General features: G+C 39.3%; 1 protein-coding gene across 2 annotated transcripts; it reads right to left on the reverse strand.

Annotated features, from left to right (window-relative positions):
- Positions 1 to 7,249: 7,249 nt before the first annotated feature.
- VCAM1 (vascular cell adhesion molecule 1) lies at positions 7,250 to 26,433 on the reverse strand. 2 transcript variants are annotated; one of them, XM_026497514.4, is made up of 9 exons: positions 26,038 to 26,433; positions 25,234 to 25,509; positions 22,661 to 22,981; positions 21,106 to 21,372; positions 17,453 to 17,728; positions 14,790 to 15,110; positions 13,639 to 13,905; positions 11,677 to 11,943; positions 7,250 to 8,169 (listed from the first exon to the last, which is right to left on the reverse strand). In XM_026497514.4, the coding sequence occupies exons 1-9, from the start codon at positions 26,126 to 26,128 to the stop codon at positions 8,009 to 8,011; spliced, it is 2,247 nt and encodes a 748-aa protein (XP_026353299.2). In that variant the 5' UTR covers positions 26,129 to 26,433; the 3' UTR covers positions 7,250 to 8,008. The 2 variants fall into 2 exon arrangements, with proteins under 2 accessions (XP_026353299.2, XP_026353300.2); XM_026497515.4 differs by lacking the exon at positions 11,677 to 11,943 and having other exon boundaries at positions 26,038 to 26,303.

Genomic DNA, 26,433 nt, shown 5'->3' on the forward strand with positions numbered 1-26,433 from the left:
TCAAACGATTGATGTTAAACCACAGAATTTTGGGGTGTATTACACTGCAGATAAACCCAACAGCAACGTACAAGTTAAACCATGCGAATTGCTGATATTGGACAGGTTTTGCCTGGCAATTTCCTGTAGTTCAACCTAATATAAATAATGCCTCGATACTGCTCTATCCGTCTTCGCTCTTATTCTATGCAAGTTACAGTTTCCCTGTCTCAGAACCCACTCGGCAAAGAATGGTGGAAAGGCATCACCATAATAGTAAGTAGTAATAACAGTAAATAAAAAGGAATAAATAGTATGTGTCGATCCCAATCTAGCAGTCCACCAGGGAAGCGTGTGTTGTATGTGTTAGTGTTCCATAGACAGTGCAAGGGAGCATCCCCCCGAATTCAGCTTCTCCAAGCCGGTTCTTCACATACCACCTGCAGGACTTGGGGCACATCTTCATTCTCGACGTACGATGAGCTACATAGCTTTTACTCAACAAATTCATTTCAATGAAACATTATATCCCTCTCAAAAGTGAAAAGCCACTAGGCCTCCCCAAAGTAGAAGGTGAAAATAAATCAGGAACTATTGAGGTTTTTTTAGAGATGTGTTTTCATGTACCACATCTTGACTACAGACTTTGGAGACCCTGGCTGGAGTTTTTAATTTTCCGAGTCCAGATTAGCATCTGATTCAAGTTTTAATTCCCCATGGCACCTTAAATACAGCAGAATTACATAATTACAGATTATGAGGACTAGAGGAGATGTTAGCTATTATTGGCAAGGACATGTATTCAGAACTCTGACTCAGCACAGTACACTTTCATCCACTCCGTGCCTTGTCATCTGCTGACTGTGTGATCTTGGGCAAGTCACTTGACTTCTCTGTGATTTTTTTTTTAAGATTTATTTATTTTATTTTATTTTTATTATTTTTTTAAGATTTTATTTATTTATTCGACAGAGGTAGAGACAGCCAGTGAGAGAGGGAACACAAGCAGGGGGAGTGGGAGAGGAAGAAGCAGGCTCATAGCGGAGGAGCCTGATGTGGGGCTCGTTCCCATAACGCCGGGATCACGCCCTGAGCTGAAGGCAGATGCTTAACCGCTATGCCACCCAGGCGCCCCAAGATTTATTTATTTATTTTAGAGAGAGAGAACGTGGGGGGGCAGAAGTAGAAGGAGAAATAATCTTTTTTTAAAGATTTAAAAAAAAATCATTTGTCAGAGAGAGACAGCATGTGAAAGAGAGCAAGCAGGGGGAACCCTAGGCAGAGGGAGAAGTAGGCTCCCCGCTGAGCAGGGAGCCCAATGTGGGGCTCAATCCCAGGACGCTGGGATCAGGACCTGAGCCAAAGGCAGACGCTCAAGCTACTGAGCCACCCAGGCGTCCCTACTTCTCTGTGCTTTAGCTCCTCATCTGTAAAATGAGAATAATAATAGTACTTACACGATAGTGTTGTGCTTATTAAATGAAGAAAATTCTTAGAACGGTATCAATAAACATGGGTTATTATTATTGGAAGGCATTGCTTTATTATATTCAGAGCATTTGCATTGCTAATGAGAAGTCTGAGGTCGGTCTACTGTCCATCTGATTTTTCTTCCCTTTTATAGATAATCTTTGTTTTGTTTATGACAACTTTGAGGATTCTCCTTCTATTGCAATGTTCTAAAATTTTACTATAATGTATTTAGATTTGGGGTTTTACATTTTTATCTTTATTGGCATTCTACAGCATAATTATAAGCATCCTAAATTATACATTTTTTTTTCAAAGTCTATGTGTTTTTGGTCTTTCAGAGGTCTCCCAAAATTTCCCATCTGTTAATCATTAATCTTCCTGTTTTTGATTGAGGCTATGCATGCATCTTCAAAACTATCCAGATGTATGGATATGGAAAATGTGATATATGCATACGCTGCAATATTATTCAATCTTAAAAATGAAGGAAATCCTGCAATAGGTGGCAACATAGGTGAGGCTTGACAACACTGTATGAAGTGAAATAAGCCAATCACAGAAAAACGTACTACATGACTCCATTTATATGAGGTATCTAAAATAGTCAAATTCATAGAAGCAGAGAACAGAACAGCCATTTCCAGGGGCAGCAGCAAGGGGAAAATTGTAAGTTGATAACCAATGGGTATAAAATGTCAGTAATGACATTGAGAATGAGTAAGTTCTAGAGATCTGCTGTACAGCATTGTGCCTACAGTTAACAATATTGTATTGTGCAGTCAACAATCTGTTAAGAGGGTAGATTTCATGTTAAGAGGTCAGCAAGCAGGTTGTCTTGGAATGTATTCTTGAAGTCATGACCATATAAACCATCAGAAGGATGAGATCACTGGGGGAAAGGATCTAAAATGAGAAGAAAGTCAGTGTGGAATCCATAGTACAACAATATGCAAAGGCCATGGGAAAGAAGATTGTATAGAAAAATGTGAAGGAAGAGCCAGAGAAATAGGAGAAAAACCAATATAATGTGATGCAATGGAAACCAAAAGAGAGACACTTAAGAATTAAGGAATGGTCTGGGGTGCCTGGGTGGCTCAGTAGATTAAGTGTCTGTCTTTGGTTCAGGTCATGATCCCAGGGTCGTGGGATCAAGCCCCATGTTGGGCTCCCTGCTCAGCAGGGAATCGCCTTTTTCCTCTTCCTCTGCCCCTTCCCCCCCCACCCCTGCTTGTGCTCTCGTTCTCTTTCTCTCAAATTAGTAAATAAAATCATTTAAAAATAAATAAATAAATAAATAAATAAATAAAAAATATTAAGGAATGGTCAACTGTCAATGCTGAAAAGAGGTTGAATTGTTCTTTGCATTTAGTGCCGTAACAAGGCTGAGATTTTCATACTGTAACTCATATGTACAAAAAAAAAGGTAACTTTATTGACTAACACTGATTTGCTCTTGCCCTTGAGTCACTATTTCTGCTGATATCAGAAAAAAAATTTGTTTAATAATTGAAAGCATTTCCTTTTAATTTAAATTGTTTCGTATTTACTCAGCCTTTCAAACTGCCCTTTGTTCTCCTCTCAGATGTCATATGGAGGCAATAGGCGTCTTGTGGTCCGTCTCCATGCCATTGGCTGGTCCTTTCTGGCCAGAGGTCGGCCGGATGCCCTTTGTCCTGCTCAGTTTAGCTGGCGTAGCTGGTCCTGCTTGTCTTTTTTAGGCAACATGTCATTAACTACTGAGACCTGTAGATCTACTGTTGTGTCTGCTCCTAATGTCCCCACGCTTTGTGTTTTCCTAATTCCAGTTCTAGGCCACTTCTGATTGACTAATTTCCTCAGCCCCCTCTTCCAATGGTCCTCTTCTGCTCCCACATTTCATGACAGAATGCTGAACCCGGGTCTTCTCTGAGAAGCTTCAACCTCCCAGGAAGGGGAGATCGTAGCCCTTGTGCTTTCCCGGCACCTCCACACCTATTTGAGTGATTCTGCAGCAATGATCCTCCTATAATATTTGACCCCAAAGCCGAGAGTGGCAAGGACATTCATGTCTAATACCTTGACATTCCTTTCTCTTTCTTGGTTCCTCCTCTCAGTTCTAGGACAGCTTTCTCCCCAGCTGTGTGTCTGGGGCTTACCTCACATCCTCTGTCTTCTCCACACTATAAGCTCTTGCTGTGTTACAGGAGTTTTTGGAATGCAGGAAAGTGCTCTACTTTCTCTCCATAGTCTGCCTTCTAAAACCATGGTCTTCCTATGGATTCAGATAGATCTGGCTTCAACTGCGAAACTGAGCCTTGATTCTATCTTTCTTTCTCACCTAGGTTCTCTCTGCCTCCACAGATAATGGATAGGTGAGTGAGGAAGCCTGGGGACAAGTAGCAGATCCTTCCTCCTGATTAGAGATCTTCAGAAATGAAAACATTCTGGCTTCAAATTTCAAAATTATCCCCATTATGTCAGTTAAGAGATTAGTACTGACTTTGGTGGGGGCCAATTTAGAAGCTAGACAAATGTTTGTGGCACAGTGATTGAGAAGCAGTAAGCGCTATGGTTATGCCTTCTAGAAACTTGCTGTGAAAAGAGAGATGAAATAAGGCTGTACCTAGCAGCAGGAAGTACAGGACTGAGAAAAGTTTTTTGTTAGGTTGGGTTTTTTTTGTTTGTTTTTGTTTTTGTTTAAGGTGGAAGAGAATAGACTCTTAAAAGAACTAGTGGAGATAGGCTGAAGACTGGAAAAAGTGTTTGAATGATAGACCAAATTTCCAAAGAAGGTGAAAAGAGATGGTTGCAGACAGCAGAAACCCTTCCAAAATTCAAGTCTCAGTTTATGCTTTCTGGGGATGAAAACCTACTGAACAGTTAAATAGTTAGTTTTATTGGAAGAATATTTCCCGAATAAGAATCATCAGGGAAATTCATTAAAAATTTGAATTTTTCAGGTCCTATCTTGGAGATTCTAATTCAGTAGGTCCAGGATAGAGTCCATGACTCTATCTTTTAAGAGTTCCTTATGGACTTCCCATGATGAAGGGATTTTTGGAAATGCTGTCAGGACACTGCCATAGAATACGCAAGTGAGTAACACTAAGGGTTAACTCTAAGATGACTAGACCACTTACATAAGAGGAACTCCAACCAGGAAGGAGAAGCAGGCCCTTATGAGATTGTCACAAGGGAAAATGAACTTGGTGGTTCAGTTTTCTGCCTGGGAACATAGTGATTTTCATGGCAGTGTAGAAAACGTCCACAAACCTTGGTTGGCAAAGCAGTGGCAGAAACTCCAATAGAAAGCAACTCCTTGAGTCTGCTGCTTTTTAAGTGGGTTTCATGTGACTATTCCTAAATTTCTAACTAGTAAATATGACCTCCAGCAAGAGTAAGAGTATTCATTTTTATCAGGCATTCGAAGTTCTGCACTTAATACCACTTCTTTAGGGTTTTCAGTATGATGGTATTCAGTGTCCTGGTAATCGAATGAATTTTAATTGCACACAAGCTGGACTAAAGAAAGACAGTCATAACATTCTTAATTACAAACTGTGGTTTTTTTTTAAAAATTACGATGTGTTAGTCACCATACAGCACATCATTAGCTTTCGATGTAGTGTTCCATGATTCATTGTTGGGTGTTATATGAAAACAAACTGTGATTTTAAACATCTTTTTCACAGACTGAAACTTTCATTTGAGAAAGTTAGTTGAAATTCTTCACAACATAATTCAATGTAGAAGTGATTCATCCTCCACCCTTCGCCCCACAAAGTCAGTGTCATCTGCTCATTCATTTTCAGACTGAACCCTTGCTTTTTCAATCACTGAATCAACTTGTGCTTTTCTTCACAAAGCCCCCAAGAGTCTCAGCCAGTGACAAAAGAACTAAAAACAATAATATACTGTCCCCAGATAGCATTGTCCTTCACTAAAGAACCCAGTCGTTTGATTCCATTCAATTCATTGTACTTTTCTCAAGCAAGTCTTACAGATTAGTCTTTTGAGAGAAACCATGTTCTTCAATAGCCACAAAGCTTGAAAATCCACTGCGTACATTTTTTTTTCACTAGTGAAATTTTCATTACCATATGGCTAAAATAAAAGACATTTCCAAAGACATTATAAATGTCCCTTTCCATTTTGCAGGGATGAGTGGCTATTATGAAATCTTTGCAGAAACTACCTCCTAATATTGGAATTAATTTAAACGTTTGATTTTTTGGTCTCCAGTCTGTTAAATTTGAGTAAGTGAAAGATAGAAGACCCTAGATCTTTATTTGGCTTAATACAAAAAGACTCTCTAAAATAAGCGACAAAAATTTACCTAAAGCACATGCATAAATTTTCAAAGAACCATTGTGCTTGAAAGCTAGAAGGGACCTTAAAATTTACTGGTAGAAACTCTTCATTTTATGTACAAGGAACTTTAAGCTCCTTAATGCATAAGGTGACTGACCCCAGCTATTACCTTCCCCAGTCATTCTCATGGTCATTTCATAATTTCCCTACACCATTCACCCAGAGCAGGAAAGATGATGGCATGGTCATAAGATGTGGACTGTCATGATATTTTTTTTCAACCTGTTAATTAGTCTTGGTTTGACTATCACAGTATCAGAGAGAGATGGCAAACTTGCCAGTCTCAGAAATTTAAAAAAACATTCAGGTAGCTGTGAACAAATACTACCAAAAGTGAGGAGCAAGATTTGAACCTATTTCTAAGACAATCAGACTATGAAACATTATGAGGGATATGAAAGTTCACTAAGATCCTGCAAGTGCTTATGTACCTCCCCAAATCAGCTGTTTGCTTCCTTCCCACTAGAATGTTAGGCAAGTGAATGAGTTAGTTTCACGTTCAGATTTACGGACCATATGAAGGTTATCTACTTGAGGGCGAAAGCCCTGGTAGATGCCTTCTATGCTTCACTGTAACACCAGTCAACCAGAAAAACGTTGACAGTAGTGTCTAATCCAAATCATACCCACTTCAGAGAACAGGAATGGGGGAAAATTCCCTTCCTCCTAAAGATCTGGCACCTACTGTCAAGGTAGAAGACCTGTCTTCTTCCCCTGCCTTCAATCTCGTGTTTGCTACTTCTCTTTAAAAGTGCTCATAAACAAGATCAGGAAGACGAAGTGGAAACCTCTCTGTTCTCTCGGGGAGAAAGAATCACTATTTTTCCCCACATCATTATTGAACTCCTGGAGTAGAGAATCCAGCTCTTCCTGAAGGGATTTTATAAGTGGCCTGGGCTACTTTGATGAGGGCTGGGGCTCAGTGAGGTCTTAGGTCATGAACAGGCAACCTTCTGGAAAATGAAAAAGGTTTACAGATAGCTGTTTATTAATCAGAAGGCCCTGTCTTGGCAGTGATGAAGACAGCTGACCTGACTTCTCTGCAAAGGTGATGAGACAGGCTCTGGTGGGAACAATATGCTCTACTTGTCAGTCTTAGTGGTATGTACACAGGTGTTTATTTGTGGCCCTTTGACATATACACATTCATCTGCATTCACTCTTCTTGTGTTTTCTATTTTTTAAATTTAATTGCGAAAAAATTTAATTGCAGATTCCAAGGACACAAAACAAAATATCTAAATTCAATAGGTTAGTATGGCCTAAAAAATCTGAATTTTTATCAAGTTCTCATAACTTGATTCTGATCAGAGTACTGTGAGGATCGCACTTCAAGTATCTGCTTATTATTTGTATGGGTTTGAACTCTTTACTTTTGGAACTTGGCATTTCAAACACTACAATGAAAAGAGGCAGTTTATAATAAATAAACACACAAGTCTTCCAATTCCAGCTATTATCACTTTACTATACAAAAAAAACCCCTAAACATTTACAAAAGAAAACAAAAAGAAGTTGCATTTTTAGACCACACTGGAAGTTAAAAAAGAGTCCGATAAACAACATCATAACATCTCCGTACCATGTAAGTACCATCCAGAGAAATCCAGTCAACCATTATACCATAGGTTGAAGTGTTTAGTACCTGAAGGTGAAGCCAGTGCCCTCGGGGTTTATCATTTGCCTATAAAAAGATAAACCTTAGCATCTATATAAAACATGGAATTATTGTCAATGAACTTTATAGAAACAAAATTTTGTTAAAGAAAATAAAATATTAAAAAAGATGACATAGGTTAGCTGCCAGTCAATATTAATGTAAAATTTTCTTAAGATGCATTCAGTTATATCAGCTGAGGCAACACTGTTGAATTATTTTCAAGATCTGACCATAGAGTGCTGCTATTCCAAGTGACCTTGCTATGGCATAATTTTATTTTACATATATACAGATCATGTTATTGTATATACACATCAAGGAGCTGCTCCAGTCAGCACATCTCAATGGTAGTGCCTATTTTTCAGGCAGAAAGTTTTCCTTTGGCCTCTTGCTCCCAGCATGGAGCACAGGAAGCCATTTCTTTCCAAGAATTCACTAGATTCAGGGAAGTCGGTACTCTTGGCTGGTTTTTCTCATGGAATGATGAGCAGTATTAAGAATTTGGACGGATAAATAATGTCTCTAGTTGAACATTTCAAACATTAGCTACACTTTGGACTTCTGTGCTTCTACGAGACTGTATGACCCTTTCATGTTGGCTCTTCTAGCAAAGTAAATGATCATTCCAATGGCTGGTATTATTAAGGAAGAAGCACAATAGAGCACGAGAAGTTCAGGAGAAAAATAATCCTTGTTATTTTCTCTTCCTGGAAAACAACAAAGTGGGTGCAATTAATGTCTAGTACAAAAAATTTTTTGGAAATAATAGTTACATGTTTTATTTTAACAGTACAACTAGTTCTCTAAATAGGAGTGAATCAAAGCAGTGGTAAGGGCCAGCAGGACCCAAAATGCATATTTCTCTAAATTACTCAAATAATCAGTTGGCAGTTGCTATGGTCATGATGAGTCTAAAGATGACAGTTGTTGCTTTATGCAAAGTTGGATCCAAAGAGAATCAGATTCAGTTGTAGAATGGAAGCAAGGGCACAACTTTCTAGAGCTCATTTACAAAAGCGAGAATTGGGGAAGAGTACTTGCTTTGGAAGGTATAAAAATCTACTAAAGAACTAGGACTCTGCTGACCATGTATTGAAACGACTAATTAGTTTTCCAAGAAAATCCTTGTAATATCTGAAGTGCAACCTTTCTAGTCAAACACTATACACAACAGTAAGAAGAAGAATTCTTGCTGACAGCTTTTTCAGAGATGTATACAAAATTTTAAATTTTGTATCTTTGAAGAAGGTGTCTTAATATGTTATTCCTCTTCAGCATTTGTATCTCCTCTTGATAAACTGAAGTTCTTTGGATAGTATATTTTAGTTCGAATGTTGCTTACTCAGAGGCGTTCTCAGACCCACATCTTGCCCAGCTTAAATTAGGAACCCTGATATACTTTCGTAACTCACTACGCTTTCCCCTCAAAGCTCTTATCACTGCTCGTAATTAAACATTTGCTTGTATGATTATCTATTAGCTTTGGTCTCCTCTTCTAGACTATAAATTACATTAGACCATGTATCAATTTTCTTTTTGGTCCACCACTGAATACCCAGTCCCTGACCCATTGCTTAGAGTAATTGACGCCCAATAAATATTTTTTGAATGGTAATGCATTTCTTTTCTTTCTACATCCTGTCATTTTGTCATTTAGTTGGAAATTGGGTACAGAAGGTAAGAGTTTACAGAACTAAAATTAGTACTCTTTCCAGTCTACTAAAAATCATCTGACAGCTGCAATACTATTTGACATCTTAACCTTATAAGAACATCTGGGGAAGATAACATGACATTTACTGGCGGCTCAGCTCTATTTATACTTATGTTTGCCCAGCATCATATGACCTCACAAGTATTAAATTTCTTAAAGTAGCATATATGTTTTCTGTCTTCGAAGAAATCTGACTTTGGTGATGACTACATTCCCTCTGGAAGTTTCTGATTACTGGAGATCAACCAAATAGAAAAGGATCATGACAGCCAGATGACAGGAAGTCAAGTTTTTCAAACTTGAAATCAAAAGCACTTAACCCTAAACCCTAAACATAATGATAACTGCCTCATCTTTCTACTTTCCCTTGCTACAGTAGAACTAGTCAAAGCATAAGCGTAATATTTTAATGGATGTCCATTATTATAATTATGGTTAGGCATCAATATTGACAACATGCTGGACAATAGTATTTCTACTCCTATTGTTTTCTTTTCAATTTAATAAATGTTGCCTTTTGCCTTCAGTTTTTCCTTCAGGCATCTGCAGTCAAACACAAATTTGCTGCTGAGTCGGTTACCAGGGCAACCTTCAAACACTATTTTTTATTAGCTGTATTAACACTGAAAATCCTAGACTCCCAACCATTCCTATCATTGGAATACATTCAAGCTAAAACAAAGGGGAAAAAAAAGTAATTTTAAAACTCAGCTAAATAGAAAGGTAAGCTAGTTCAAAATACCAAGGAAAAATGACAAATTTTTGTCTCCATTCATTTGCAGTTACTTTAAACCACAGTTTGGGAGCCTGAATTTCTTAGTTGAGTGCCTAAAATGCTTCGATAGTTCATGTAAGTAATGAATGAAAAAGGGCAAATATGTAAGTTACTCATTTAATAAAGCAATTAGAAAAGACAATGTGTGAGAGAGTTTAAAAAGTAGAAAAGCTTTGATACATCTTTAAAAGAGAATCACTAACTACAAACAGAATTACAAAAATGTTAGAAGTCCAACTTTCTGGGCCTAGGCTTAATTAAAAGTGGACTAGAGGCATCAAAAATGAAAAGAAATAGGATCGAATGAATTTCAGCCTAGTCATAACTGAGATCTCAATCGGTCCAGAATCATCCCCAACTTCATTAGAAGCACTGATTACATACACCCCAGTGTCATTTTTAGTGGCATGATGCAAGGTAAGTGTTGCATTCTTTTTTTTTTTTTTAAGATTTTATTTATTTATCCGAGAGAGAAAGAGAGAGAGAGAGAGAGAGAGAAGCAGGCTCCCCGCTGAGCAGGGAGCCCAATGCGGGACTCGATCCCAGGATCCTGGGATCAGGACCTGAGCCGAAGGCAGAGGCTTAACCAGCTGAACCACCCAGGCACTCCCCATTCTTTGAACACAGTAATTTCACTGGCCAGATCAACTCTTTTCAGGATAATCACTACAAGTGGATGACTAAAAGTTTTATATATAATTGTGGTATTTTCCCCTTTTACATTTCTAGGTGGATGTATTGAAGACAGAAAACATATGGTAAGGTTGCAATGTTGAGAAATTTGGCCAAATGAGTAAAACTTTTACCTGTTTTCTGACCTAAGTTCAAATTTCCTTTACACTGACACGTGGTTGCAAACTCTGATAGCCAAGTGCACAGGCTCCAAGAGTTGCATTTGTTTTCATTCCAAGTGTAGTTTCCAACACACAGTGAGAACTCATTAGCACACAAGGCATGAGGACTGATTAGTAAAGGCTAACATATTCTGCTTACATATTCTGCTTACACCAATAAGTTCAACAGATCCCACTGCGCATTCACAAGAGGGGTTAGGAAGTTAAAGGGCCCCTGGACTTTCTTTGCTGAGCCATTGCTCAACCCACACCCCGCCCCCTGCTCAGAATAGGGGAGGATGGGCAAGGGGCTTGGATTTCTAAGAAGGCAATTTGTAGTCTAGAGGTTCTTTCACGTTGTTCAGCATCAAGATTGCCACTCTTAATTATTATCTTGAAAGGACTCAATCCAGAAAATAGGCAGTTACTTCATGTTCAGAGAATAGCGTTCTCTTGTGGTAGGAGGGAGAAGAGTCTGGGTAGAATCTTTCTTCTTCCTTGTGCCAATCCTACTTCTTTAGTCCTTATAACCTCCAGGGAAAGGTTTTTTTTTTTTTTTTTTTTTTTTTTTCCAGGGAAAGGTTTTGAACGTATGTTTAAATGCTTAGGAAATGCAAGACTTCAGAGACCAATGATGAATTGTCGACTTTGAGAAAAGCAAATGGGAATCCTGTACTCACCAAAGATTCATGTCAACTTCCTGGCTAAACTCCAGGGGATAGGGCAGCTGTGAATGATTATTTTAGGAAACACTGAGAAATAACCACAGTCAACATGGAATTCAGCTCCATTTTGCCAACTTATTCACCTGATCCTGGAAAATCTTTACAATCCACCCAACCTCTGACTATTACAAAAAATAATCAAAAACAAAAACAAAAAACTAACTAACCTTTAACATCGAGGGTTAAACTTCTTAATTGCAAGCCAACCTCATTTTTAGATTCACATTCGTACACTCCCGCATCCTCTAACTGGACCTTGTGGATGGTATATGCACCATCTCTGGACTTTAGCACTGTGTCTCCCGTCTCTGCTTTTTTCTTCAGGATTATCCAAGTTTTTGGAACATTTCCACATGTACAGGAGATAATGACAGTGTCTCCTTCCTTGACACTCTCAGAAGGAAAAGCTATAAGTTGTATGTCTTTCGGAGCAACTGTAAAGAGAATTTAAAAGGCACCTCTGATTGGGTGAAATATAAACCACTTCCATAGTAATTTAATGACAGCAACAATTAGCTGTCAGGGACCTATTTGTGCTTACTGTTTGCATTAGATGTTTATAGGGGCAAGTAAAGAAGTCAAGGATTGACTGGTTTGTTATAAATGATCGTGTTTTTTTTTTTTTAAAGATTTTATTTATTTATTCGACACAGATAGAGACAGCCAGCGAGAGAGGGAACACAAGCAGGGGGAGTGGGAGAGGAAGAAGCAGGCTCATAGCGGAGGAGCCTGATGTGGGGCTCGATCCCAGAACGCCGGGATCACGCCCTGAGCGGAAGGCAGACGCTTAACCGCTGTGCCACCCAGGCGCCCCGATGATCGTGTTTTTACTAAGAGAAGACGTGTCTATACTTCTCTCATATCCCTTAATCTAATTCTTTATCCAGACTAGCCAAAAGAAAAAAAAATGGTGTTTGATAAACAGCAATAGAATTCAAATGTGAAAAAAAAACAAAAAACATTTCTTTCTGTCACAGTGTTGTGCAAAGTTTTTCTTTGACGTACAGGCTTCTGAGGTTTGAGTTGGATTTTCCTGGATCAAGTTATGCAGAGATGGCTTTCTTACCATTCTTTTTTTTTTTTTCTTACTATTCTTAACAACCATAACTATTATTTACTAAGTGGCAGGCACTGGGCTAAGTATTTGATACGCAACATCCCTATTAATACACAGCCCATGGAGGAAGGTATCATACTGCCATTTTGTAAGGGAGATTCCCATGAAGTTCATCTATTCTTGTGACTTGATTTGAGATTCTTTCCCTAAACAGAACTGTGGAACAATGATATCCATCCTAAAGGCTTTCTTTAAGGTTGTGCCCTGTCCCCTTCCAGGGTTGTTGCTTTAAAATACAAATTATAATTAAAATGAGGTAACTAGAAAATCACTAATACCTTAGTGGAAATAATACCGGGGGGTAAGAGAGGATATGACAGGTCCAGTGGAAAAAAAAAAGTAACCTTTTTTAAACCCCAAAGGGGAGGCGTGGTGAGAAATCCAAACAGATCTCTTCATGTTTTTGCCCAAAACTGCCTATGGATTCAACCTGTCAGCTAGGAATTGCTCTGTTCTCAGTATTGGCTCTCTGCCTGGAGAGAGGGGGTCTGGATCTGATAACTGAAGCCATGCTAGTGGTTCTATGGCATCAAGCCGATGAACAGACGCATGAGCACTGCTACTTTTAACCCAACTTTTACAAAAAGGTTACATGCCTTCTTAGGCTTCTAAGCAAATACTAGCATGTACCTTGTGAGAGTACCACTCAGAGTCCAGTTCTGCCAGATATGGTGGCTTTAATCCTAACTAATTTTCAAATACATATATATCTCACCCTATCCCTATTTCAACACCATAATCGTTGCCTCAGAAGTGTAACTGGAGCTCCTGGCACCGTTCCTGCAGTAGCATTCCACTCGAGGTTAAAGAATTTTAGGATAAGAGACGTGGCATGGTTTATGAGGAAGTACCATTCCAGGAGCTTTCCAAGCATAGGAAACATCAGGAGCTCTTCAAAACCCTCGATCTATGTTTTTAGTAAACATTTAAGTTTCACAGAGGACTTTGTTCAAAACCAGCAACAACCAAAGTAATACTAGCCATAATAACTCATCAGTCACATTTTACTTACCTTGGATAATTAACTCTACTTCTTTTCTGCTTATTCCAGCCTGGTTAATCCCTTCACACACATAAATACCCGAATCTTCCATTTTTGTAGACGTTAAGGTGAGAGTTGAATTCTCAGAAAGAGGCTGTAGATGCCCATTATTTAGCTGCCTGCTCCACAGGATTTTCGGAGCTGGAAGGCCATTGCTAGAGCACGTCATATTCACAGCACTACCTTCCTCCAGGATGGAGGAGGGGCTGACCAAGATGGCTGTATCCCTGGGGGCAACTGAAAAGGTAGGGACACTTGTTAGCTTGACCCTTTATACCATCAGTTCCAAAAAGTCTTAATCATGTTGCAAAACTGAGCTATGAATTCAATGCTTTGGAACAGTTTATTAATGTTGATAACTTTACCAAAGGAAGGTTTCTGTCCCCATTTACTTAAGCAGACAGAATGTTGGGAGTAGAATGTGAACACATCATGGATGTTTCCTAATAGAAATAAGTTCTGCAGAAAGTCTCTTACTACCAAAGAATGGATGATCATTGATAGTGTATATTGACATTTATGGTACATTAAACATGACCAAAAATTATCTGAATCCCCTATGAGAAGGTGGAGTTTATTTTTCCACCTCTCTAATCTTGGCTGGCCTGTTGACTCACTTTGACCCATAGAACATAAAAGAAGTAACACTGTAGGACTTCCAAGCTTGAGCCTGCTTTCATTATCACCCCTCCCAAATGCTGCACTCGGTGACTAAACCTACTCCACCTTCCTTCAGGGGGAACAGCACATGGAGAAAGGGAGGTCCAGAAACCCCCAAGAAGGTCCAGACATATGAATGAGTCCATCTGTGACCAGCCATCCCCCACTGACCTGCCAATTGACTGAAAATGCATGGGTGAGTTCATCGGATACCACAGTGAGGAGATGAACTGCCCATCTGACCCCTTCTAGAATTGCCAACTCATCAAATCGTAAGCTAATAAATGATTATTGTTTTAAGTGTTAGGAGTGGTTTGTTATAATAGTTATTTTCAAATTTCTTCCCCAGTGACTTTTTTTTTCCCACAGAGGTTTTAGCTCTTAACCTCATGTTAACTATTGCCTGACAAACATGGTAAGAAATCCATATTAAATGGTGGCTACATCACACATGTACGTACCGTTAACATAAAGCGCCTGTGTACTCTGCCTTTGTTTGGGTTCAAATTCCATTTCACCAATATGTAACTGAGCTAGACAAACAAGAACTTTTCCAGTATCTTCAGTGGTGGGGATGAAGGTCATTTCCAAACTCTTCGTCTCTAGAGATTTCTTGTCCATGTCCTCCAGAAAGGTTTTACTCTCTATGAGACTCTCCCCCTTAAATAATTCAATCTCCAGCCCGTCAGAAGGATACACGTTAGGAACCTCGCAGCTCACAGTGACTGGGTTTCCACTCACAAGGAGGCCACTCATCTCAATCTCTGGATCTCTAGGGAATGCTGCAAATATAATGTAAAAATGATGTTTACATGTGAACGTTCAAAGGAAAAATGGGACTAATCTCTATTAAATGCAAAGGTCTCAAAATGGCAGTTTTAACTCACTTGGGATAGAATGAACACCAATACATAAATAATGACATTAAGTATACATATTTATGACATTAAATATAAGTAATGCTATTAACAAAATTACTGAATACATGAATCAACTGAGAAAGAAATATACTTCCTATTTTTCTCTTCTTAGTGTTGCAATCTTTCTGACAGCCATGGCCTATCTTTTGAATCAGGAACGAGTTTCCACCATCTTATTTAGCAACTGTACATTTTACATGTTTTAACTATTTCCCATGATGCATTGAATATTAACTGTGTTGTTCTCTTAATATGCATTATCTCAGTCTTCAAAACAGCTTGATAAACTAGGTATCATTTAACTTATTTTGCAGGTAGGAAAACTTAGAATTTATTTTATAGTTAGGAAAACTTATAAACCTCATAGAAGCTCAGAGACTCTCATTAGGTATTGTATATATTAACCCACTGAGTTGAGGTCAGAACCCGTATTTCTTTTTTTTTAATATGTTATGTTGGTCACCATAGAGTAAATCATTAGTTTTTGACGTAGTGTTCCATGATTCATTGTTTGCGTGTAACACCCAGTGCTCCATGCAATACATGCCCTCCTTAATACCCATCACTGGGCTAACCCATCCTCCCACCCTCCTCCCCTCTAAAACCCAGAAACTCAGTTTGTTTCTCAGAGTCCATAGTCTCTCATGCAGAACCCATATTTCTCTGAGCTCAGAACCCAGGCTTGGTTTCACAGAGCTGCGAAGCCTCTGGGTATCAAATCAGACCTACAGGGCAGTTCTCAATTTAGACATTTTAATTTCCAATGGCCAGGTTTAGACAGTAAATTTTAAATATTTCTCAGACAGTATGGGTAGTTAACAAAAAACTATGAGATTTAGATTCTAAATAATTATAGTGCGTCTTATGAAAACCAATAAAAATAAGACTAAAATAATTATCAAGAATAAGAGCAACGGTAAAATCTTTTTCTCCTCGAGCAAATGTTGTTAAATTTTCAGATATTTCCATATTGCAGTAAGGCTGTACCGCGGGTTCTCATTTCTGTTGGAAATGTGCCTACGTCAGCAGATCCTGGATTCTGGGGAATATGAGAATACAATAAAATTTACCCTTATTTTGAGAGATTCAAATCCCTTCACAGACGTACTTTTAACTCATGCTGAACAAAATCCTGATGGGTAACACAAGTTTGGGCAGGTTTTCTGGTAGAAAATGTTCTATTTTCTCTTGAATTCTGCTGACTAAAACAAGGCAGAATAACCCTCTCAAAAAGTAATCTGTTTTCAGGTCACTTTGCATATTTTGTCATTCATTCATTATCACAGAGAAATTCCAGCAACGTCAAATTCGTAGAGATCTGAGGTTGTACCTGGTTTTTATCAAGGTCACAGGAACAGTAAGGAAAAGTGCAGCGGCTGTGTGCAGCCTGATCGAGATTAAGATCGAGTGCTAACTCCTGGTTCTGCTTCTCACCTGAGCAGCAGCCACTGGCCATCCCCGAGGGCCAATATAACTACCTGTTTTCATTTTTGGCTTTCTCCTGCTCCCCACTGCCTCATTTTTTCCCCATCCTACCAATCAGCTTTCCAAAGGTGCCTTCAAAACATTAGGCTTGGGCCTCACCCTCTGTTCAAATAGCTGAGCTGTAGGAAGCCCTCTCCAGGCATCTGAATGGGCGTTGACGTCCACTGCTTGCTCGCTACTACTTCTGAACACCCCCTGTACACACAGAGGGGATGGGAAGCAGCGGACATGCAGTATGTTCAAGTGCATAATGACAGAGTATCGACGAGACACAAACTAAGGACTGCGGATGCTGTGTACCTATGTGATATACACTTAAGATTTGGGCCAATTAAGTTGCATCAAAAATTCTGGTTCAAAGATTTAGGAACCATTCACGATGCTAAATTCCCTTTCTTTCTTTCTCTTTTTTTTTTTTTTAAGATTTTATTTATTTATTTGACACAGAGAGAGACAGCCGGCGAGAGAGGGAACACAAGCAGGGGGAGTGGGAGAGGAAGAAGCAGGCTTCCAGCGGAGGAGCCTGATGTGGGGCTCGATCCCAGAACGCCAGGATCACGCCCCTAGCCAAAGGCAGATGCTTAACGACTGAGCCACCCAGGCGCCCCTAAATTCTCTTTCTAAACACATGGATCTTTTTGTGTATCACAGACTTGCATTCTGTTTCTTTCAATAAAATCGAGGGGGGAAAACAGTAAACAATTCTGGAAAACACTTACAGTAGAGGTCCACACTGATTCTCTTTTCCAGTTTCTTACGGCCACAGGTCACAGTGCACAGGTAAGAATGTTCATTCTCAAAACTCACAGGGCTCAGGGTCAGTGTGGACTTGGTCCCTTCAGTCTTCACCTGCCCACTCAGAGGGCTGTCTATCTGGGTTCTCCAAGAGAAAGATGGGGACTCGCAGCCTGTGACACCACAAGTCAACACAACCGAGTCACCAATCTGAGCAATAACCTGGGGTCCGGGGGAGATCTCAACAGTGAATGGTTTCTCTGGAGGAAAAAGAACAAGACATAAAGAAGATAAGATTCTTTTCTACCTTCACCACATTCCAATATATGGTCTTTCCTCCCCCCCCCCCAATCTCTTTTTAGCTAACATCTGTGCCAAGAAGAAATTACTCCTTTCCACCTTGGGACCAGCCGGAAAGACGTTTTTAAAGAATGAACCTACGAGAGTTCATTGACTCATTCATTCAACAGAATGAATGTGGATAAAAACTTGTCAGGACAGAAGCTGGCATCTTTTCATGACAATAATTCAGTCTCTCCTAAGCCGCAATTTGTCAAATCCCTGTAATAGTGGACAACAGCTCAAACAATTTAAGAGGTTCCAGTGTATAAGCATTGTGTAAACCACTTTGCATGTATTAATTATCTCATTTAATTCTCACAACTCAATTCTTCTCTTTCACTTTCTCCTGCTTCTTTCTGTCTTCCTCTTCCTCTTCCTTCTTCTCCCATCACCCTCCTGTCCTCCTTCTCCTTAGGGAAATTTAGGCTCAGAAATGCTAAGTAACTTTATCTAGTTTGCAAGTGGCAAAATTAAGACGTGAAGCCAGGTGGGTCTGATTTGAGATCCCAGCTTTTCAGTTGCTTGAACAACTAAATCAAGTCATCCTCATGTGGAGATAAAGCAAAATCTAAAAGAGGTTGTGAAAAAAAGCTACAAAAATATGTCTTCCGATTAGATGCAATACCCATTATGGACCAGCGCTTAGAGTTTCTGTGCCAACAGTATAAAGTTATACCATTGAAAGCACACAGAATCACACTGAAAGCAAAGTCAAAATCTAAACACGAAAACGACACGCAAGCTACCTCTGAAATTTGTTTGATGCAATACAAAAATACTTTCAATTAATTCAGGGGTTGAAAACTGAGATAGGAGGGCAAACTGCTAAGGTTCAAATATCCAGAGGAGCTCTTTGGCTGCCAGTGCTGTCTCTGCTGGACCCACAGGCTGCTTTGGGATGCTTCCTGGCTGGGGAAAAAGGGAATTTCAAATCTCCACTCCCTGTTCCCTGAAGACAGTGAGAGTGGTTGAGTAATCCTGAAAGGGACAGAGGAGACTCCATAAAAAATCAGTAAAATTGTTCCCCCAAATAGCAGACTGGAGATGGAGGAAAGAAGTCTCAGCATATAAGTAATCCAAACACACCACATTTTGCAGGTTTCTCACCTGCGCCAGGAGGTTATTTTTCTCTTTGGTCTTTCTCACTGTGACATTGTAGTAGCTTCCCAAGAAGATACTTTCCTCAAATTACCTCAATGAATTGATATGCTACTAGACTTTGAAAAAGAGAGATCATTCAGAATAATAACCAGAGTTTCCGAATTCCTTATATGCTAGTGTGGGAATGGGGAACTTGAAAACAGACCCACTTCCTGCCTGAGAAGCTCTCTCATATCATTTTTTTCAATGGGTGCGTCTGTTACCAGGCGAACTCGAGACCCCTGTGGAGTGATTCTTAGGTAACTGAAAGGTCCTTTCAAAGTTCAATTCTCTCTTCAGTACTTAAGGTTGTTAGTATCCTGTGACGCAAAATTCAAAACAGCCCTCTCGAACCCCAGAGTGCATTTCCTTTTCACACTGAAATGGGATCTAGTTTATTATGGGGTGGAGTTATCCAGAATGGGTGATTAGTTTCCCATGATTTTATTAGTTTAATACCTTCCTGGTCTTTTGAGAACGGTAACCTAACACCCAACTGAGTTAATCTACTGATGGCAAGTCTCAATTTTATTGTTTTAACCATCCAAATTTAAACCTTATGTTTTCGTATTCTAAAATTTTGTATTACTCATATTTACAATCTATGCAATGAAGTTTTACTGGGCACCTATTTTGTGGTAAACACCCAAATATTAAAAAACACACTCACAGAGTTCCTGACTTTAAGGAGCTTGCAGTTTAATGAAAAGACATATTCAAATAGATACATTATTTTGGCTCTTACTAAATTATATTAAAATTATCTACTTACATGCCTCTCTTTCCTCCCTACATTACAAGCTCTTTAAGGGCAGTCACCCTTACTCTTTCATGTCTGCCCCCATAGCACCAAGCACAATTCTTGGATTCTTGGACAAGGGCTCTTGATTAATATGTGTTGAACTAAACAGAAGTACACAAACTTCGATAAAGAAGTGTTGAGTGTAGACAAAGGGAGGAATAACCAGTTTTGCCTAACACAATCTGGAATTGGAAGGCTGACATGAGCTTTGTCTTGAAGGATGGCTAAGACTTTGCCAGGTAAAGGAAGGGCACTCCAGGCAGAAGAAGCAACATGGACAGAGTTACAGGGACACCAACGAAGCTACAAAGGTAGTTTCTGACCAGATTATGAAGAGTTTTATTTTAAGAAATGCACATTTTAAATTACATGCAATTAGGATTTGGTTGAAGTCATATATAACGAGCACCTTTTTTGTTTAAGGTATATACTTTGATAGCATTGCGTAGGGTTGATTATCTTGCAGACAGAACGATAGCAGGATAACCATTTGAAGACAATTAGCTATTTAGTTGAAAAGTCAGTGTTTTGATTAAAACGGGTCTGTGTTAGAATCATAGTAAATGCCCCTAGTGAGCGATTTGACTCTAGGCAAAGTATGAACTATGCTGAACATGTTTTTATTTACCTCATAAGATGGTGGTAAAGACTAACAAGACAACATATATGAAGTGGAAAGCAGAATTCCCAGCAAATATGAGGTATATGATTGGGAGGAGCCATTATTCATTTCCGTGAGACAATATGCTCTCATCTGCAAAATGAGTATAAAATACTTACTCTTTAGTTATTTCTTGAAGATTACAGCTAATGGATATAAGTGCCTGGCATATAGCCAGTGGTCAATGAATGCTGTTATTTAAAAACATCTTGCCAGAGACCAAGTCACAGATGATAAACTAAGGCAACGGCAAGAGGGTTGAAAACCTGAACACAAATTCTAAGGATCATTTTGAGGAAGAAATGACAGGTTTGGTGATATGGAATGGGGACATGAATTTGGGAGTAAGCAGCATATAGTGGCTCAAATATTGGGAGTCCAGAGTGAGTAGAGATGAGGACAGATGTGGTAACCTGAGAATATTAATATTCAGGGGGCAGAAGGAAAAGAGAAAGAAAAGGAATGAGGCAGGGAAGGAATGGTGAGATTCAGAAATGCAGAGCCATGTGAGCTCTGGGAGGAAAGACTTCTGAGAAGTAGGAATAAGATGGATATACAATTGTGCTAAAGGACATGACATCAGATGGGTCATTAATAAAACTTAAGGAAGCCTGTTGGCATTGAAGCTGTTTCCCTATGGCACAAACCCCCATTATAGCACCTTTATCATTCTTTTCTCACAGTCTACTTACCTTCAACAATTAATTCCACCTCTGTTCCATCTTTCCCAACCTGATTGACTCCTTCACACACATAAATTCCAGAATCTTCTATCCTCATAGCAATTAAAGTCAGAGTTGCATTCCCAGAAAGGAGCTGTAGATTCCCATTATCTAATTTTTTGCTCCAGAAAATCTGTGGGGCTGGGAGACCATCACTGGAACATGTCATTGTCACAGAACCACCTTCTTGCAGCCTTGTGTAAGGATTCACAAAGATAACTGTGTTCTTGGGTGAGACTGAAAAAGAAGGGCACAAGATTAGTAACTGCTAGGCATTATCTTGATCCAACAAGGATAATATATTTCTCTCACAGACTGTGCATAGGCTTTCACAAATTTGACGAACTTACTCTCAAATTAGTGTAAAATCAATAGTGTGGGGTCATAAAAAGCAATCAATCCAATTTCTGACTAACCTGAGTGAGTTACTTTTTTTGATGTTTGGTGTTTTCAGATGGCCATAGATACTCAGAAATTAAGAAAGACCCTTAGAGTAACGTGGTTCAATCTCCCAGATAAGGTAGAAGTCCTCTTAGTACCCTTGCCAAGTGCTCATTTGAGTTGGCTTCAACACTTCTGGTTGAGGGAATCGCTCCCTTACAAAATAGTCCATTTGATTTGAGGACAGCTCTAATTATTAGAACAATTGAACTGAAACCTTCCTCTTTGTAAACAAATTTCACACAATGGCCACAGTTCAGTCCTCAGCTGTTACAGAATAAATCAAATAAATCCCTTTTTCACATGACTGTCTTTCAAGTACTTAATGATAGCTCTCTTTTCCAAGTTTTGTATTCTCTAGGAAAAATACCCCCTCTCTTGACTATGCTTTTCAAAATATTGATAAAAGCCTTTCCATCTCATTCTCTTTCAGCTAAACATGCTATAGATGGCAATACTCCTTTTAAATGTAGTGTCCCAAGAAAAACACAGCATTTTGGTCTAGAATGGAATACAGTGAGCCCACTCCCACACAATTCTGGGACTACAAGCCTGCCTCAAATTCTCCCCGCCCCCCCATGCCCCGCCCACCCCGCCCAGTGTCAGGGAATGTGGAGGTAATCAAACTTCATCTCCACTCTCCCACCCAATGCACATGTGTATGTGTGAGCACGTGCACATGCAGACGAGCACATGAGCGTGCACACACACGCACACACACACACAGAACAAGTGCTCACCTTGTAAAATCTCTATAACTTAATATTTCAGGGCATATTATAAGAGTTTGCAAAACATGATTAAAAACATCTTCTCATTTGAGCCCACTTCCTACTACCTACTACTATTATAACTCCCCTTTGACAGATTGGGAAATAAGGAAATTAAGTGACCCAAGCTCACACAGTTAATGGAGCCAGAAGTTTTCTCAACCCAAATCCAGTGCTCTTGTCATCGAATTATTCTGTTGACAAATATCATATTCTCGATGAATAAAAGTGGAGTAAAAACTATAAACAAGTGCCTTCCCGACTTCAGCTGTCTAAATTCCCATAAAGACTAGACACATCACACAAGTACTTACTGTAAACTTGAAGTTTTTTTGTAGTCTCCCTTTCTTTGGGCTCAAAGTCAATTTCCTCAATGTTTAATTTCGCTCGGCAAACAAGAGCTTTCCCAATATCCTCTTTGTCAGGAATGAAGGTTGCCTCCAAACTCTTGGTCTCCAGGGACTTCCTGTCCATAGGCTCTAGAAATTCCCTACTCTTTAGGAGATCATTGCCCTTCAGCAAATTTATCTCCAGCCTGTCAAATGGGTAAACATCAGGGACCAAACATGTGACTGTGACTGGCTTCTTAAGTTCTAGGGGGCCACTCAGATGGATCTCTGGGTCCTTAGGGAAAGCTGCAAAGGTCAAGCAAATACACATGAGCGGGCTTTCTGTTCATGTAATACAAGGTCTTTTACTGATTCAATGCAATGCAAACCAAGTCTAATGTTTCTGTTAATACAGTCTTAATTCATTGTTCAAATAGCCTTCTATGGTTTTGGGTGGGTTCACAAATCAGAATCAATCACCTTTTAGAGAGCTTTTCAGCACTGATCCTACATGTACTAAGGGTTGCCTATTATTAGAGTAAAAGAAGGGAGAAGTAATTAATGTTTATTGAATACTTTTATGTGCCTGTCACTGTGCTATTCATCAAATATAAATAATTTTATTGTAACTCTAAGACATAGAGAGCACATTTCACAGATATGAAAACACAGACTTAGCACTTTTACATAACTTGCCAAAGGTCACACAGCTAGTAAATGGCAAGTCCGGGACCTCACTCAGGATTTCTATTATTCCGTACTGCTGCTGAAGATTTACATTGTATCACATTCTCTTATCTTAGGGCAGAGACATGTCCACTTTACAGATAAGGAAACTGAGGCTCAGAATATCATTGCAAAGAACAGTTATTGGGCACCATATGCTAGGAAATGAAGAGAGAGACATTAAATAATTGGTTCCTGAAAAATGATGTCTCTGCCAGGAATTCATCCACCAGGAAGGTCCACCTGTGCAATCTTCAAATTCTGGAAGGGAGATTTGCCTCCTGCAATGCCTAACTCTCTCCAGCACTGAGTAACCAGCACACCACTTGAACCTTCCAGTGCCAAGGGAACAGGAAACGTGTTATTTCGGTCAGCTATTCTTCCTTTGCAAGGGCTACCTTTTCATTACAAACTCTCATGATGGTAACACATTGGCCGGATTCAGGACTCTGTACAATAAGAACACAAAGGGCCCAGCTCTAAAGAATATTACAATCAAATGTGGAATGGAGACAGGATTGCTAAGCATAATGAGAGACAGATATTCTTGAAGAAAAACCTCAGGAAAGATAATTAAAACCAGAAGGGTCTTTATTCCTCTTTTTAAAATCTTCAGCTATTTGATACTTGAGAGCAAAGGCAAAGGAACTGGAAATGCTTTGCTATGTGAAAAAAACAGTATTTTTAATTTTTCCACCCATAATTTCTATCCCTCATATTCTGTAAGAAATGTGCCCATAATCCACATAATTTGCTGTCAGGTAATATAAGAACTTGCTACTTTTCCCTGTATTTACATAAGGGGGCCTTGCAAGGAGCTCAGGAGGTTGCACAGACAAACTGTGCGTGTACAACTGGCATAATTGAAAGCAGCCGGCCAGGCATGGTTTCTCGGGACGCATTAGCAACACATGGGGCTTATTGAAGAATCAATTACGGATGCCAGGCAAAGCTGAGCTCCACCATAGCAGAAGGGAAACAAAATAATTATAAGATAATCAAATGGGGTCTTGATGAAGAGATGGCCATAAAGTATTGCAAGGTTTTTTTGTTTTGTTTTTCTGAAAGAATAGTCATCAGTAACCAAAGGCAAGGTTTTTATTTCAGGTTGGTTCTTAACTCCTCTTGCTAGCTTTATATGCTGGATCAAGAATGGATTGGCATGCTTTTGGTAGAATGGCAAACTAGGGATGTTTATTAACATTCATGAGGCAAATCTAATTCATTACACCAATAACCTTGAGGTTGAGTGGTTGAGCATTAAGGCTTAATGGCACCAAAAACAAAAACAACCCTTCTAAATTCATCTGTACCAAAGTCAAATGACTGAAATGTTTGCAGATCCTTTCTCTATGTCTAAGGGAAAACTCTTGTACAGAAGCCTATTACTAAATTACAGATCTCCTACTTAAGCTGATTTTAAGCATGAAATTGCGTAAGAATAAATAAGTGGAAAATCCCTGAAGAATGGAATTCATAAACCATTTAGGCGTATGACCAAGAAAACATGTAAGGATATAATCAAATAGAAATTTTTGGAAAAGAAGATGTAAAAACTTCAGAGATCTTCATTTTATGGCTAAGAAAAGAAAAGCCCAGAGAGGTTGAGCCTTACACTTGGTCACTATGTGGCAGAGTTAGAAATAAAGGCAAGGTTTGGATTCCTTTTCTAGTGTTAGTGGTCTTCACTTTCTTGGGGCAGTATGTCCTCTAGTCAAGAATCTGGACATGAATATCCTTTAATTTTTTTTCTTTTAAAAATATCCTTTCTAAAAAGAAACTTATTTTAAAGCAAAATTAAGAGAAAATCAAAGATCTTCTGAAGTACTTACAATAAATCTCCACCTGAATTCCTTTTTCCAGTTTCTTAGATGCACAAGTCGCTGTGCACACGTAAGCATGTTCGTTGTTGAAACTAACAGGATCCATGGTCAATGTGGACTTGGTCCCCTCATTTCTCACCTTCCCATTCAGTGGACTGTCTATCTGGGTTCTCCAAGAGAAAGATGGGGACTCACAGCCCGTTGTACTGCAAGTCAGTGAAATGACATCACCAATCTGAGCAACAACTCTGTGTTCGGGGAAGATCTCCATTTTAAAAGCTTGAGCTGTGAAGACAAAAAGAGAAAAGCAAACTTTGTTTAGTATTCTACTCCCTCTGCTCTGTTCTAGTATAATGTCCAACCTACAATCTGGCTGATATCTTTCCTAAATTTTGAACTAACTGCAAGGCAGCCAAAAAGCACTGGAGTCACTGCCAAAGGTATTGGAATCATGGAGAACTCTCAGTCCTGACCTTGATGACCATCTATGAAAATTGTTTTGGTATTTGCAAAGTTTAAGCTCATTATCAAGTACAGGAAACTGAAGAGAGAGACCTCAGTAGAGATAGAATCCAATTATTTATTTGACACCAGAAAAAGATAGCCGAAAAGCATTAATTTAAAGCTCCAACCATGACAATACCATGGTACACAGCTATACTCAATAGCACATTATGTGTTACATTAAATTATTTTCCCACTCCTTAAAAATCCTAGTGCTTTTCTTCACGACCATTGCACAACTGACTAAAGCCAAAATCAGAGCTGAAATGGAATGTGAGCATTTGGAACAGATCAAAGAAAAGAACTTACAAACTGCAAACACCATCCAAAGTACATTTGAGACTCCAAAGATCACGACCATCTTCCTAGGCATTTTTAGTTGCTGCTGTGATGAGAACATAGCGGTCCCCAAACCCTTCTTTCTGTCCCACCTGAAAGTGTCCTGGAAGAGGCTTTAGCCCCTAAAGCCAGGGAGGCTCAGTGAGGAGTGAAATGGAAAGTCTGCTCTTTATAAAGGGTCTTGTTGCAGAAGCACAGAGGCGGAGGGAAATCCCTTCAAGGGGAAACCCGGAGCAGAGCCAGAAAAAAAGTTTCACTGACACCCAGCCAAGTGCAGGATTAACCCCTTCATTTGCTCCCAGTACTGAAACTACTCTCTCTGCCCTGGAAAAATGAAACACTTCCAAGGTGATAAAATTAAAGCTT

This window comes from Ursus arctos, unplaced genomic scaffold (assembly GCF_023065955.2).
Source record: "Ursus arctos isolate Adak ecotype North America unplaced genomic scaffold, UrsArc2.0 scaffold_12, whole genome shotgun sequence".
NCBI classification, from domain to species: domain Eukaryota; kingdom Metazoa; phylum Chordata; class Mammalia; order Carnivora; family Ursidae; genus Ursus; species Ursus arctos.

Bases quoted from the DNA above. Each gene is read 5' to 3' on its own strand.
- VCAM1 (XM_026497514.4), bottom strand. From the start codon at position 26,128: ATGTTCTCATCACAGCAGCAACTAAAAATGCCTAGGAAGATGGTCGTG. The intron at 11,944-13,638 runs GTAAGTAAAATG...TTCTCTTTACAG, and splicing joins AGTAGAGTTAATTATCCAAG to TTGCTCCGAAAGACATACAA. The intron at 8,170-11,676 runs GTTAGTTAGTTT...GTTGTTTTCCAG, and splicing joins TTTAACCCTCGATGTTAAAG to GAAGAGAAAATAACAAGGAT.